Source organism: Gadus macrocephalus, chromosome 4 (assembly GCF_031168955.1).
Source record: "Gadus macrocephalus chromosome 4, ASM3116895v1".
In the NCBI taxonomy this organism is placed as follows: domain Eukaryota; kingdom Metazoa; phylum Chordata; class Actinopteri; order Gadiformes; family Gadidae; genus Gadus; species Gadus macrocephalus.
In genome coordinates this window covers 7,671,491-7,684,731 of record NC_082385.1, presented here as the reverse complement: position 1 = coordinate 7,684,731, position 13,241 = coordinate 7,671,491, and the positions used below count along the sequence as shown (strand labels likewise).

The 13,241-nt window shown below is 38.8% G+C and overlaps 2 protein-coding genes across 18 annotated transcripts in view; one reads left to right on the top strand and one right to left on the bottom strand.

Annotated features, from left to right (window-relative positions):
* Window positions 1-11,326, top strand: part of ppip5k2 (diphosphoinositol pentakisphosphate kinase 2) — a 27,139-nt gene extending 15,813 nt beyond the window's left edge. For 2 of the 16 annotated variants that reach the window (XM_060049811.1, XM_060049801.1), the window contains 9 exons: window positions 82-156; window positions 901-973; window positions 1,642-1,761; window positions 4,400-4,462; window positions 4,756-4,779; window positions 5,029-5,049; window positions 7,103-7,243; window positions 7,320-7,418; window positions 7,519-11,326. In XM_060049811.1, the coding sequence (XP_059905794.1) occupies window positions 82-156; window positions 901-973; window positions 1,642-1,761; window positions 4,400-4,462; window positions 4,756-4,779; window positions 5,029-5,049; window positions 7,103-7,243; window positions 7,320-7,418; window positions 7,519-8,036 (1,134 nt within the window). In that variant the 3' untranslated portion in view covers window positions 8,037-11,326. The remainder of the gene's footprint in view (window positions 1-81; window positions 157-900; window positions 974-1,641; window positions 1,762-4,399; window positions 4,463-4,755; window positions 4,780-5,028; window positions 5,050-7,102; window positions 7,244-7,319; window positions 7,419-7,518) is intronic. The other 14 variants (XM_060049814.1, XM_060049804.1, XM_060049816.1 and 11 more) reach the window with 11 other exon arrangements.
* The window catches only part of pam (peptidylglycine alpha-amidating monooxygenase), a 15,453-nt gene continuing 13,108 nt past the window's right edge, over window positions 10,897-13,241 (bottom strand). For both annotated transcript variants that reach the window (XM_060049824.1, XM_060049825.1), the window contains exons 23-26: window positions 13,079-13,129; window positions 12,195-12,470; window positions 12,030-12,089; window positions 10,897-11,598 (exon numbers count right to left, since the gene is read on the bottom strand). In XM_060049824.1, coding sequence (XP_059905807.1) covers window positions 11,420-11,598; window positions 12,030-12,089; window positions 12,195-12,470; window positions 13,079-13,129 — 566 coding nt within the window. In that variant the 3' untranslated portion in view covers window positions 10,897-11,419. The remainder of the gene's footprint in view (window positions 11,599-12,029; window positions 12,090-12,194; window positions 12,471-13,078; window positions 13,130-13,241) is intronic.

The following is a 13,241-nucleotide window of genomic DNA, read 5'->3' as shown; positions in this document are numbered from 1 at the left end:
TAAATAAGCAGACTCCGCAATGGGTAGGAAGAATAACATCATTTCAAGGCAAATGAACTATAACTAGAATCTCCTATTCAGAATCCAGTAGGCTACGCAGCACTCATGGAGGCAAGACATGAGAGTCAGGGCCAAGGGGCTGCCTTAGCCCTCCAGGTAAGTGCTTTGACGTGTAACATTTAGCCTGTTGTTTCTCCCCCGGTGTCGCCTTCAGGCATTCAACACACCGGTAGCTCATGACCTTAGAATTCCTTCAGTCAATTAGGATCACTGTGGAGTTCTGTGGAGTATCATTTCCCCCCCCGTTTCCCATCCGTGTGTGTGTAGCCTGACTGCAGAAGTGTTATCTGTTTGCTAGCGTTGTGGCTGATGGGTGTTGAAGGAGATCCCTTGAATTGGATGCCTATAAACGTGTTCAAACACAAGTTTTGGACATCCAATTTGCATTGCGATGGGGTAAACAACAGCCAACAAATTCACAGCGCTATGGCAAGTCCTCAGCTTTTAATTTGATTTGTAAAAATGGTGATAAGTCTATGGGTGTTATTTTAAAGAAGTTGCAAGGATGATGCTCAAATGGGTCATTCTCGACTTCTGAAAGAGGGAGGACCAGAGCTCAAATGAGAAGGAAGGCAGACCCATAATCCCTTGTTGTTTTCCCCCAAAGGAGTACCTTTCTATCACCCATTGTAATGCCTGCAGTGCCATACATGTTTTATGAGGATGAAGATGCATGTTTCGACTCCTCTCTTCCCCCCCCCCCCCCCCCTCCTTTCCTCATTATTTTTCACTTACTAACTTTCATCCAGAACATTCATCTTAATCTTTCCCATGTTTTACTTTTGTAAACCAAGCTTGGTTTTATAGGTCTGACGAGTTCTTGTACGCTCTTCTTGACAGATCCTGACTGAAAGTGGCCATCTTCAAAGACCTGGCAGACTTCACTCAGAAGTCAAGCTCACTACTGGAATCGGTAAGTATTCAATGGATTCAATAGATTAGCCGTATTCTTAAAATAGTTAGGAGAAGTTAAGAGTGTTATTTTTGTTTCATGTTTCTTATTATTTGCTATGTGATGAATGTTCTAAATACACCTTTTGTCTTTGCATCAAAAACTTTCCTAATCTGAAACTGAATAATCGCTTACTAAGCAAGATTTCTGCCACACAACTAAAGGCGATGAACGAATCTGAGATATTCTAGTGTTGTCTTCTGACCTAAATTCTTCCAAAAAGACATAAGTCTTGCCGTTAGGTAATACAATCTACACTTTATGTAGTTAATTTTCTTTATTTAACATATTTGATAAATTTCCTGTTAAGTGATCACATTATTAAACCTTCCGAATTATCAGATGCGGAAGGGAAAAATATATAAACAGTATTAAAAAAAATTAACAATTGCAAAATGATGTGGCCTGAAGACAAAATGTACTTTTTTAGTAAGAGTAGAAGTAATATTTATTTTCGTACTTGTGCTAGAAGTATTTAATTGCCCCCTGTATGACATCACTGTCAAATGCAAAGGAACTTGTAAGGCACGTTTGTGGCAAGAATCTCATGAAATGCATGATGCATGCGTTCCAATAGTGTGGATTTGGCCCACAAGGTTGCTGTATGTATCTTCTCTAACTCTCATCAGGGGCTCATTGCGCTGGTCTCTTTAGCAACATGGTGCTCGGGGGCTCCTCAAGCGCACCAAACCTACAAGATTATGCTCGCGCGCACCGCAAAAAGCTGACCTCTTCTGGCTTCTTAGATGGTATGTGCAGACACGCACACATCTCTTGGAGGAAAAAAGATCAACAAATTATTTTCATAATCAAAACAACTTTAATAGTGCATAGATTGAAAATACATTTTGCTGTAATCTGCATCGTATTCCCCTCATCAATTTTAGTCCGTTCATTTGGTCAAAGGATGTTTGTTGTTTTGCCGTTTTTAGTACTGCTTTTCGTTGTGGCCGTTATGCTTGGTTTATCAAATCTTCTGTTATGATTTTGGACATGATTTCTGAGACGGTTGTCATCAGTGTTTTTCTCTTGTGTATGGTCGTGTACAATTTGAACTAACTTGAGCCTAGAATTACCTGGATATATGTGTAGTTAATGCTCATAAATAGTGATCTCACAAATGACATTATTGATCAATAGCAATAAAACATGTGATCAATTCACATTATTGATCTTTATTTGTCTTCATAAAGCCTGTGTTAAGCAGAATTTATGCGCCCACAAAATATACTACATAGCAATCGCAGAAAATGTATCTGGTTTGCTTTATTCCATTTTGTGGACCTTACTGCTTTCTTAAGATGCTTACAGTTAATTATAGAAAGAAGATCTTCAGCAATCATGATATTTTCTGCTCACAGAACTATGCTTTGACCTTACTTTAAATGGAACGGTTGTCATGACGGGGAGAGGGAAGCCGTAAGGGGAAATTATTGGAGTTTTGCAGAAGTTATTGGACAATCGACATGAATAGACAGCCATTTGAAACATAAACAGTACATTCAAGAGACATAAAAATACAATTGAACCCGGAACAGGCATTCAACCGACCTGTTGTGTTCAGGCAAACACCAAGTTATAAAGAAAATGCATTGAGGGCATCTAAACTGGCAGGTGTGAGGGAAGAGTAGTATGATGATTCCCCTTTTTGAAAGCGGCCGCTGTACATGGCTAGAAAATGCAACAGCGCTGTCATCTGGTGTTGTGGAGTACATCACTCACAGTGGTTCGCTGTTTGGACCAAACTAAGAATGTGATCCGCAATGCTTGACCAGCCTTAACAGATTGATATGAAACCTAAAGGCCCGCCAATTATACTTGCAACAAATTTAAATGATTTCCTACCATCTCGGTATCATGATAGCCCCTGCTTGAGCAGTGCTGCTAATGCACACAGCTCCTCGCAAGCTCAGCAAATCTTGCTCTGAACTAGTTTATCTTTAAATAAACAGAGTGGGATGCAAGGGTCCATATCTTACAGATGCCAAATATTTACAGATGCCAGATACTGACATAATCCTTCACGTGGTATATTTGACCACCCTGCACACACTGTGGTGATGCAAACCCAATGGTCCTACGTTTTAATCGTAGCCGTCCCTCTTCCCTGTGCGAACGAAGCATTTTCCAAGTTGACCACAGAAGTCTCTTGAACACAAAATGATTGCAAAATAAGGTCCAGTTTTAATAAAGTTATACTTTAAGTATAACTTTAAGTATGTCAGGGCCATGCTAGATGGCTGTTAATGGGAGTTAATATTGTGTAACCTAAACCTCTGTGAGCACAGTTAGGTTATGGAATATGCTTGGGAAATGGGAACCTTGGAATGCTATTGCAATGGTTCAAGTCTGAAATGTGGCGTTATAGTATTTGAGTTGATTAGCAACTAGAAGAATGGCCTATGATTCACCCAAAGGCGGCCATGTAGTAACAATTCAAAACGTCATACAGTATTTGATTGAAACTTTATTTTATCTGACATTAAGTATGTTGATTCAGTTACATTTGTGTTATTTTAAGGATTCCAATAGCATTGGGACATTATCACCGACTGCCAAATTCAGTCAGTTGCTGAATTTGCAGGCATTGTGTTAGTAATGGTAAATTCTTGTTTAGCTGCTGCAGTCTGAATAAGCCTTTCAAAGCCCTTTGAACATCTTTTGGATGATGCAGAATTGTATGAGTAATGAGGGTTTGTTCCTGGTTTACAGCACTTTACTTGGATAAAGTGTGTGCTTTGCTATCATAACTTTACAAAACTATGCCGTGGTACCAGTTGAATTCAAGGAAAATGTATTCTTTCGTTATATTGTCTATCGAAGGCTTTTTTTTATTGAAAATTAAGTCGATTTTGTAATGGGAAGAAACGGCTAGCTAGGTATAGATTGATAGCACACGTTAAGTCATCGCCTAACCCTGTGATTCTTTCTTTGTTAGGTATGAGGTAATGTTACTGAGTTCTCATTATTGACTTTTTGGCTCCCTAGCAAATCGAGGTAGTTGTTCCTTCGATTTATTTGTCTTTTGTCTTTAATATGTGGTTGTGTTATGTTAAGGCTTTTGTTTGTTATTGCTTGAATTGTTATAGATATTGGTTTCATGTGCTTTGCTGCAAACCCCTGCCCTGTAGTGGTTAGATGTGGTGTGTGAAGGCAAAGCTGAATTTAGTAGTAGTGGCTAAAACTAAGGTCAGTTGGAGGTTATGCCCTTTTTGTGAACTTTGTGTCAATTCTAACCACTCTACTCTGGCTGAAGTTACCTTAACAAAGCTCATTACCGCTTTCCCCTTTCTGCATGCAGTTTAATACTGGATTTTTATTTGGCTTCTAGTTATTCTTTCTGGCTAGTCTTTGTACATTTCAGTTGCCTGTCTTTCTCTTTCTCAGAAGCAACGCGCAGTTCTGGCGTAAAAAGGTTTTCAATATCATTTGCGAGACACCCAACCAATGGTATGTTTTGCTTTTTGTTGAATAAGATGCATCTTTGTGTTAACCCTTTATTTATAATTGGCTTTACTTCTGCCGTGATCCCACCGAGTGTCAATACACATTTTTGGCCTGTTGCATCTCTACGCCAGCGGGCAGAGTCAGCCTCTTGAATTCATGAATAGTAAGGCCTTTGTTTAAAGAGTCAAAGAGTGGCAGAAAAGACAATTGTGGGCTATGACAGCCTCAATTATTTAGAATTATTTTGGTTTTTAAAAGGACTGGATTTTCTCTCTCGTATTCTGTGCTGTAACTAGGTACGCTTAGTTGTGATGGTAAATGTAAGTAGAAAAAGCCTTTCAATTCTGTTCTGATAATACAATGTTTTGTTTGGAATTCTGGTTGATATTGTTTGTTATAAAACATTTCAATTTATTTTTTGTGTGACAATTATATTAAAATATTGCATTATATCTTTCTATGGCATTTTTTATATCAGTTGTGGTTCGTAACATAACTACTTTTCATGAGTTTGTTAATTTTGAGATCTATTTTTGTTTTGTTTTGATCTGCTTATCTAAATGGGTCAGTCTTATCCAGTGTGTTCTGTGGTAAGTGTTTTTATCATGTTGTATTCATTTTATCTAGTATTCTTCTCATTAGTTTTATTAGTGTTAAGTTGATTTTAGTCCAACATCAATGGTGTCCCTCCCCCTCCTTATGTAGATAGTACAGATGTTTAAAGGTATGCTTTCTTTAAAATGATCGGAGTCCTTAGATCTTAGATAAGGGAATTGTTTTCTCTGATACAGAGGTCCATATTTCGCAACCCAAATTTGGGTTTTATCATGGAATCTGATCAAAGTTTGGTATCTTATTGATTCACAATCTGGCAGACACAGCCATATCACAGAAGCTGTCTATATGGCCATAATGTGTCATTATTTTCAGTGAAATAAGTCATTGAGTTTTTATATTTCGTAATCTGGGAATTAGTTTACCCTATGGCTCATAAAGTGGTGTACAGCAGCTTCGGAAAATGTTTGGACCCCTTCTATTTCTATTCAGTTTTTGACCCTCAATCAAGACACAATGAACTATAATGAGCACTAAACTATTTTAGACATTTTGCAGATTTATTAAAAAAAAAAAAGGTGCTTTTCCAGTTGACCTTTCCATCCTCTGTATGAGCCAATTTAGAATTGAGATTGCTACTGGCTCTCTCTGACCAATCAAGGCATCTCTTCCCTGATTGGTTCAGGGAATACATCAGGTCCGTCAAATGCAAAACTTGATGATGGCGGAGAAACATAGGGGGGGGGAGGGGGCTTTTTATTGGTTGAGTTCATAATTTGATCCCTTCTTCTTTCTGCTGTCTTGAAAAGGCTAAAACCATCATACACTTTGATTCAGTACTTTGTACCACAAGTACCCCAATTACCTTCTTTAGCTGCAATCACAGCTTTGAGTTTTCTTGGGTCAGTCAATACAAGACTTAACCACATGGATTCGGGCAGTTATTTCCATTGTTCCTGCGAGATCCTCTCCAACAGGATGATGAGTGTCTAAGCTGCCATCTTCAGGTCTGGTCTACGATTGCTTTGGTGGGGCCACTGAAGGTCCTTCACAGACCTGGTCTCGGCTGTATTATTTGGGTCGTTGGGCTGGACGACCCAAATATGTTGTGTGGACCCTGGTGCAGGTTCTCTTTAAGGGTCCTTCTGTATCTGGCACCGTGCATCTCTTTCAACTGACCAGAGAAGACCTACCTCATGCTGCCCTTTTGAGGGTCTTTTGGTGAACACCTGGTGGGCTTCCACATGCCTTTTACCTCAACAGGGGCTTCCCTCTGTCAGGTTGTCCTTCTGGCAGGTTTTTCCCATTTCTGCAAAGGTCTTGTGAAACTGTTAGTGACCATTTGGTTCTTGATCAAGTAACTACTTACTCAGTCCTGGGGCCTAATCTTTAGGTTTTATACCCTTATATCAATTCATAGTGCCACCAATTTATAATGGCACGAGTCTGAATAATTCAAATAGGAATTTCAGATTTTTTTGAATAAATTGTCTATTTGCAAATGAATGGATGGCTTTTATTGTTAGATGAATGGCTTATAATCAATTTGATTTCAAAACAGTTATCAATGAAACATACAAAACAACGAAGTGTGCAGAAAGGGAATGGGTCCGAATTCTTTCCGAAGATACTGTAACTGCTGAGTACTGCGGTCAGCCTTGTTTCATACTGTTCAGATAATACAATCAAGTTTTTTTTAGTTTTTCTGTGATGTAGTCTTCATCATGTTTATTTGATTACATTTGTAGTTTTTTGTTTCCTTATTGGTTTTCACAGCCTTTATTACTATTAAGGTGAGGTACCCTGTATTTGATATATAGGAAATACTAACAAAAAAGTAAATCTATATGAAATGTTGTACTTAACTTAAATCCATTTCATTTTAGGCGCTTCTGTAAAAACCTGAGCTGTAGGGAATCACAAACCCAAAAATATACATACAAAATTGCAGAGCTTTTGTATCTTCAATATATCAGATAATGTAATCATGAAAATTGCCTCTGATTACCCAGAAAACTAATTTAATCGAAAGCCAGTTTCGTTAACTTCCTTATGACTCCACTAAGCAATGTTGGTGTCTCCCTCTAGGCTTTGAGCTATACTCCATGGTTCCATCCATATGTCCCTTGGAGACTCTGCACAATTCACTGTCACTCAAGCAAGTGGACGATTTCCTGGCCTCCATTGCCAGAAGCCATACCTCCGACTTTGATGCCTCCACATCCACAGGTTTGAACCATTTAAAAAGGCTGGTTTCTATGCTCTTGTTCAGGTTGTTTGTTAATATAATGCATTTTGTCTACAGTTGCTGGGAAGAAATTTTCCCTGAACACTTACACGCCTGCAAAGGTCCTGCCCTGCCCTTTCACTGAGGGGAAAAAGACAATGGAGAAGGATGCCAGTGGTAACTAATGCTTTTATTATTTTTCCATTCATGCATCATTTTTTATTATCATCAGCACGTTATTTTGATTTTACTGAAATGTTCCGTTCATTTGTTGCAGTGAGCGGTCAGGGAATATCAGGGAAATCCTCCCACTGTAGTTCCCATGGTTCTTCAGAATCAGGAAATGCGTCACAGGACCCCCCGGCCGTGTGTGGCCCAGTGTCTCCCCAAACTACCCAGGAGCAGCTACAACATTGGACTGGTTCTTTGTCTCACGAGCAGGCCAGCAAAGACTCGTCGACGGAGAGCCTCCCCGAGATCGCGGGATCAGGGATCAAAAACACTGTAACGTGTGACACTCAAAGCCACAAAGTGCCAGGAGAATCTGACTCGTGTGAAGTGGCAACAGAGCCTGCTCCCCTGGATTTGCGCGGTGCGCGTTCAAAGTACTGCGAAGGAGATGGTAACACGTGTACAGCTTTACCTCAGAGGGCCCGGGATTGTGTCGGTAGTAAAACGGTGCTAGACAAGACTTTACCACAGGACACAAACGATGAAGCACCTTCAGAGACTTCTTGTTCCACAGTCAAGTCTGTAGGCAAGGAGACGGGAACATCTGCTGGTCGGGAGGTTTAACATATCTTCAAATACAACTGAGGTTTCGAGAACATTACCCTAATGTTGTATAATTCAACTTCATGCAAATTTTCCTGTAAATACAAAGATTTACACCCATTAATTTTGCCATGTAGGATATTTTTTTCTCTCTTGAAGAGTATTGATTCCTCCTATACACGATATTCCTTAGAATCCAGGTGGGAATGTATTGACGCGTCAGTCAATCAATGTAAGATCATATTTCAACTATATAAACAAAGTGATGATGCATTGCATTATAGATTGCTGTATATGTGCATATGCATATATAAACATATATTATGTAGTATACTATACATTATGTGTATGTTTACATATACATATTTGTGTATATGTATATACACATTTAGAAATATTAAAATATCAAATGGTTCTCCGCAGATCTACAGTCCAGAAGAAAAGATGACTTTACTCATTTGATTGTAAATCTTGCAATTGAATGTAGCCTATGGTTTGTATAAAATATGAAAACATTTTCAAGCCAAAAATCGATCCAAAGTACCCTTATTTTTTTTTACCAGGGATCTAAATCTAGATGAATATACAGAATGTTTTATTAATTAAACATTTAGGTAGCAGTTAATTCCAAGCTAACATTTTATGTACTTTATTTGTATAGGTGCCCCTTGTTTCTTTGAGAGTTTCAAGGTTCTTTTGACATTTATTTTTCCTGAAGTGATTTATGTGCCAGAAATGCCAGAAAGCTAGGGCTTATAAATTGTACATGTATGTATCAGCATTGCTGATGTAAAATGTGTCTAGATCATTGCACACAAGATCAAGCTTCAATATGTCTTTGCTGTTTATCCCTGCTGCTGTGCCTCAGATCTAAAACTGTCCAATTTAAGTGGCTCGGTGACAAAGGTTGATTGTGTGGGACCAATTAACTCACGGCTGTGGACAATCCAATGCAAAATTAGAAAGGAAAGTGTATTCTTGCTTTCAGTCAATTATGGCTACCTAAAAGATCCAGTAATATTCAATCCTGGTATATTAGGACTGATGTCCTAAAATGTATCCATCTTTGAACCATACACTCGTGCTACAGAAATCGCACATCTACTCAGCATTGTTTTTTGTAAATATTGTTATACTACAATGTAGACCATATGAAAAGAAATGCACAGCAATGTCTGGGATTCATCTTCCTCACCCATTGACCCTGAAATGTTAATGTACTTTTAGAACATATCATTAAACGGTCGAATCTCATACGATTTAAGAACTTTCTGAAATCCTTTCCTCAAATGAAATCCCACCACAAAAACATGGTCAGCCATTGTGAATGAGGTAGAATATTCTCACCTATGTGAGATATTTCTTACTCCCCTGTAAACAAATTAATCTATATTGCTTACATCAATATTGAAAGAAAAAATGAAGAGGCAATGTTAACTGTGAAAGGCACATAATTTACCGTATCAGTGGTATGTTTAGAGGAGAAGTCCTACCTGAATAACATGTGCATTTAATCAATTATATGTTTTAATTTAAATGGGTCAGATTATTTTTATTTGAAAAAATTACCAACCTGGATAAGCATGTGTGCCCCCTTTTTAGGTGGGTAGATTAAGTGAAGGTGCCTATGAACCCATATTCGTTTTGTATGTCTTCCATGATCTTGAACATAATAGTCTATACAATGTTTCGCTGTTACCAAAATAATACCGTAACTTTATATAACGAAAACAGTTGTATATGCTTATTTGAAAAATTGTATTTCCCAGTGTCCGCCAAACAGTTTGTGAACGATTTACTCTGCTCCAAACTCAAGGGCCATTCTGTTCATGACAGGAAGTTGAGTTGAATCAGGGTCCACCTAGACTTCAATGACCTTGCCCATTGTGTGCAAGGTCTTTCAGAACTCAAAAGAAGCAGTTTCGTCCAATAATCTGCCTCACTTTAATCTCCATCTCTTAAATCTTCAATGATCCTAGTGTATAGCTTGGGATCATTCTGTATGTGACAACATACTACTGAACAGGGTCAACTAGACCAAATCCCTCTGTATCCAGAGTAGGGAGGGATATGCTTTCCGGTAACTGCTAATCATCAGGGCTGTACTTGTTTTGTGATGTTTGTAAGTGTCTGTCTGCCTGTTGCAGAAGCAGCTCCGCTCTATAATGGATTGATCCCTGGGCGGTAGCCAATATAACCTTGATGGATACTCAAGTGTAGCTTTGATGGGGAGAAGGTTGTTTAGAAGGGGTGTGCTTACTCTGTCAATCTATTCTACCTCCGCGTTGAGTCGTTTGACTTGGGTCATCAAGAGTGTCTTGGGCTTTAGCTGTTCGAATATCTTCCCTTCCGGCTTCCTGTGAATCTGCAATTTTCTCAAAATCTATCAGCAGGCCCATTGCCACGATTAGCTTCCAGATCATTCCAGTTCACAGCAGTAAATCCCATCTGGATTGGAAGGGTGCTCATTCAATTCAAATTGAGGAACTGTAGTGTCGGTTCCAGATTAATCAGTCACAGCCAAAACTTTTTGGTAATCCACTTGGGATAATGCCCCTAACCGGAAGATGACAAGTCATCCTTTTCCAGAAGTGAACCATCGCCTAAGGCTTAAACAAAATTCTTTCAAAAATGATTAGGCTTACAGTCCTGTGCTTAATCTTTTACACAGCATGGTTAGAGACATTCAGTACAAGGAACAGAAACTGCTCATTCGCTTTAAAGTTTTTCTTACCCTACCCACTGCAGCCAAAATGGGGGTGTTTTAATTCTGCAGCAGGGACTCTGGGATGAAACTTCTGAATAGGCATGTATCTGTTGTAAGTATTGACATTTTTAAAGCACTGCCTTTAATTTTGGTTCAATAAACATGATGCAAGGCTGATGCTTTGCGGACACTTTATTATTACACAAAAATTACTGAAAATAGTTTTCTTGCAGCATAACCTCACTGTGACACAATAAATAGACAGTCAACATCTGATATTTATCAAATGATTATATATATATATATATTTATATATATTTTGTGATTTTGTGAAGACAACTTACGTAAGAAATAGACCATATATATGAAGATTCAGATCTCCGTAGCAATAACTTTTCCCAAGTGGCACGTTTTTGAAGGTTGGCAAAGTAACTAAAAAGGCACAAATATATAGCTTTAAAACTATTGAAATGTTTGATTCAATCTAAAACAATAAAAAGTATTCTTGGTCTTTATGAAAATAATCTACATGAAAAGAAAAGAAAAAAAATCAGTTAATGTGACTTCAGTTATATTAATCAGAATTCTCATAAAAATAAATACATTTGGCAGCCAAAAAACAAAACATTTTGCACATAAATGAATTACATCCCGACATGTGACCAGAGCTAGTTGGTCCTGGTTATAGTTTGTTGGCCTACGAGGAAGAGCTGGGGGCTGGGGGGGCAGAATACTCTTCGTTCTCTGAATCCGTTGTGTAATCTTCCTCTTTTTCGTGGTCGCTGCCCTCCGTGTTCAGACGGTCGAAGCCTTGCCGGGTGTAGCCTTTGTGAGTCGCAAGGAAGTTTCCCAGGTTCAAGCCACCCACAGCTTTACCTGAAATTATATCAAAGCATATATGAGAATGAATAAGCTAATGAAAAGGTTGATTTCACAAAACGTTTATGCGATGCCTTTCAAAAGGCCACTACTTTTATGATTGATTTCAAAAGGTAAATGGCAACAACTTCTCTATTGTATTGTTTTTTTTTTAACGTTTTAATGGAGCGATCTGAGAACTATAGAATGACTTAAAACTTACTTTAAGGGTAAAGTGTGTGCATAAGGCATGAGTGCATACTACTACGAACAATTGGGGGTAAATTGGCAGATCAATCTAGTGGTTTCATTCAAACGTATGTAGTATCAAATTAATTTGGTATAAAAAAAAAAGGTATAACGCTAGACATGGGATTCCTTATCCTAAACATACATACATGTGAACGTAAAACATGATTTGAAATCCCAACATATATACAAATGCATACCCTTCAGTTTCCCCAAGATTCCCCCCCCCGGCTTCACGTCCTGTATCATGTCGAATGTGTCTGAGGAGGAACAATAATCCGGGTGAATAACATGCAGGACCACAAAAATAATAACCAACATTCGGACAACTGAACATAGCCATTGAAATGCATGGGTTATCTCACCACCATACACCCTGCTCTTCCTCCAGCGGATAAACACCGCTATGGAAATGACCAGCACCAGGGGAACGAGCAGGAGGGTGGTCATGAGGGCCGGAGAGACCCCCTGACGAGTGCTCGGGTCGGGCTTGATTTTCTCCGGCCTCCCCTTCTCCTCCTCCCCTGGTGGTTGCTTCTGCTGTCGTTGGTATATCGGAGGAGGAGCGGGCTGGATCTCTGAGACCGTCTGGGCCTTGTGCGAGGCTGGTCTCAGGTTGGTCTGGATGATGGTCTTTATTTCTGAGTAGAGACACACGCAGTGTGATGTTTAGGGTTATGATGTTTGAACTACCGGCGCCAAGTGTGGCAAGTTCTCATCATGTTTGAGCAGCAATGGGGAACTGCCGCACGGGACCTGTCCGTATTGGCTATTTTCTAATCTAAGAGTTCTACTTAATGCGTCTTTTGAAAGAAATTGTGGTTTTACATGGAAATCGATTATGCTGCAGATTGCGAATTTTTTTCCCCGACATGCATATGAAGAAGCTCTCTTTTTTTATGAAAAATAAGCCAAGCGTGAGGGTTACCCTTTAAGTTAAGGTTAGGGTGTCTCCAAAAAATCTTCAAATATTAGCAGGTCTGAGATCAACTATCACTTTCATGAAAGAACAACATTTATTACAATCTCAGATCAAGGCAGGGTTTCAAATTGCTGAATTAAATCGCAATCCATCAGCTCATGGCTAGTCCCGTCTTGGAAACATCTGACTTCCTGGAAGCATCCATTTTTATTTATTCATTAAAGGGTAACCAACAAGAAGAATCCAAAACCTATTTTCTAACTCTTTAAACCTACACAGTATGATACGGTACGTTATGATAAGAAAAGGCAAATCTTTAAGAATCACCTTCAAGCTCTTCCACTTCAAACCCACTCTTCTTGACGGAGCGATGGGAGTCTGAAAAAGATACGTAAAACGCCCAATGAAAATCCAACGGAGATTTTCCTCAATATTTTAACTGATATTTTGTTTTACACATAAAACCACATTCTGTGAAAATGACCACTTA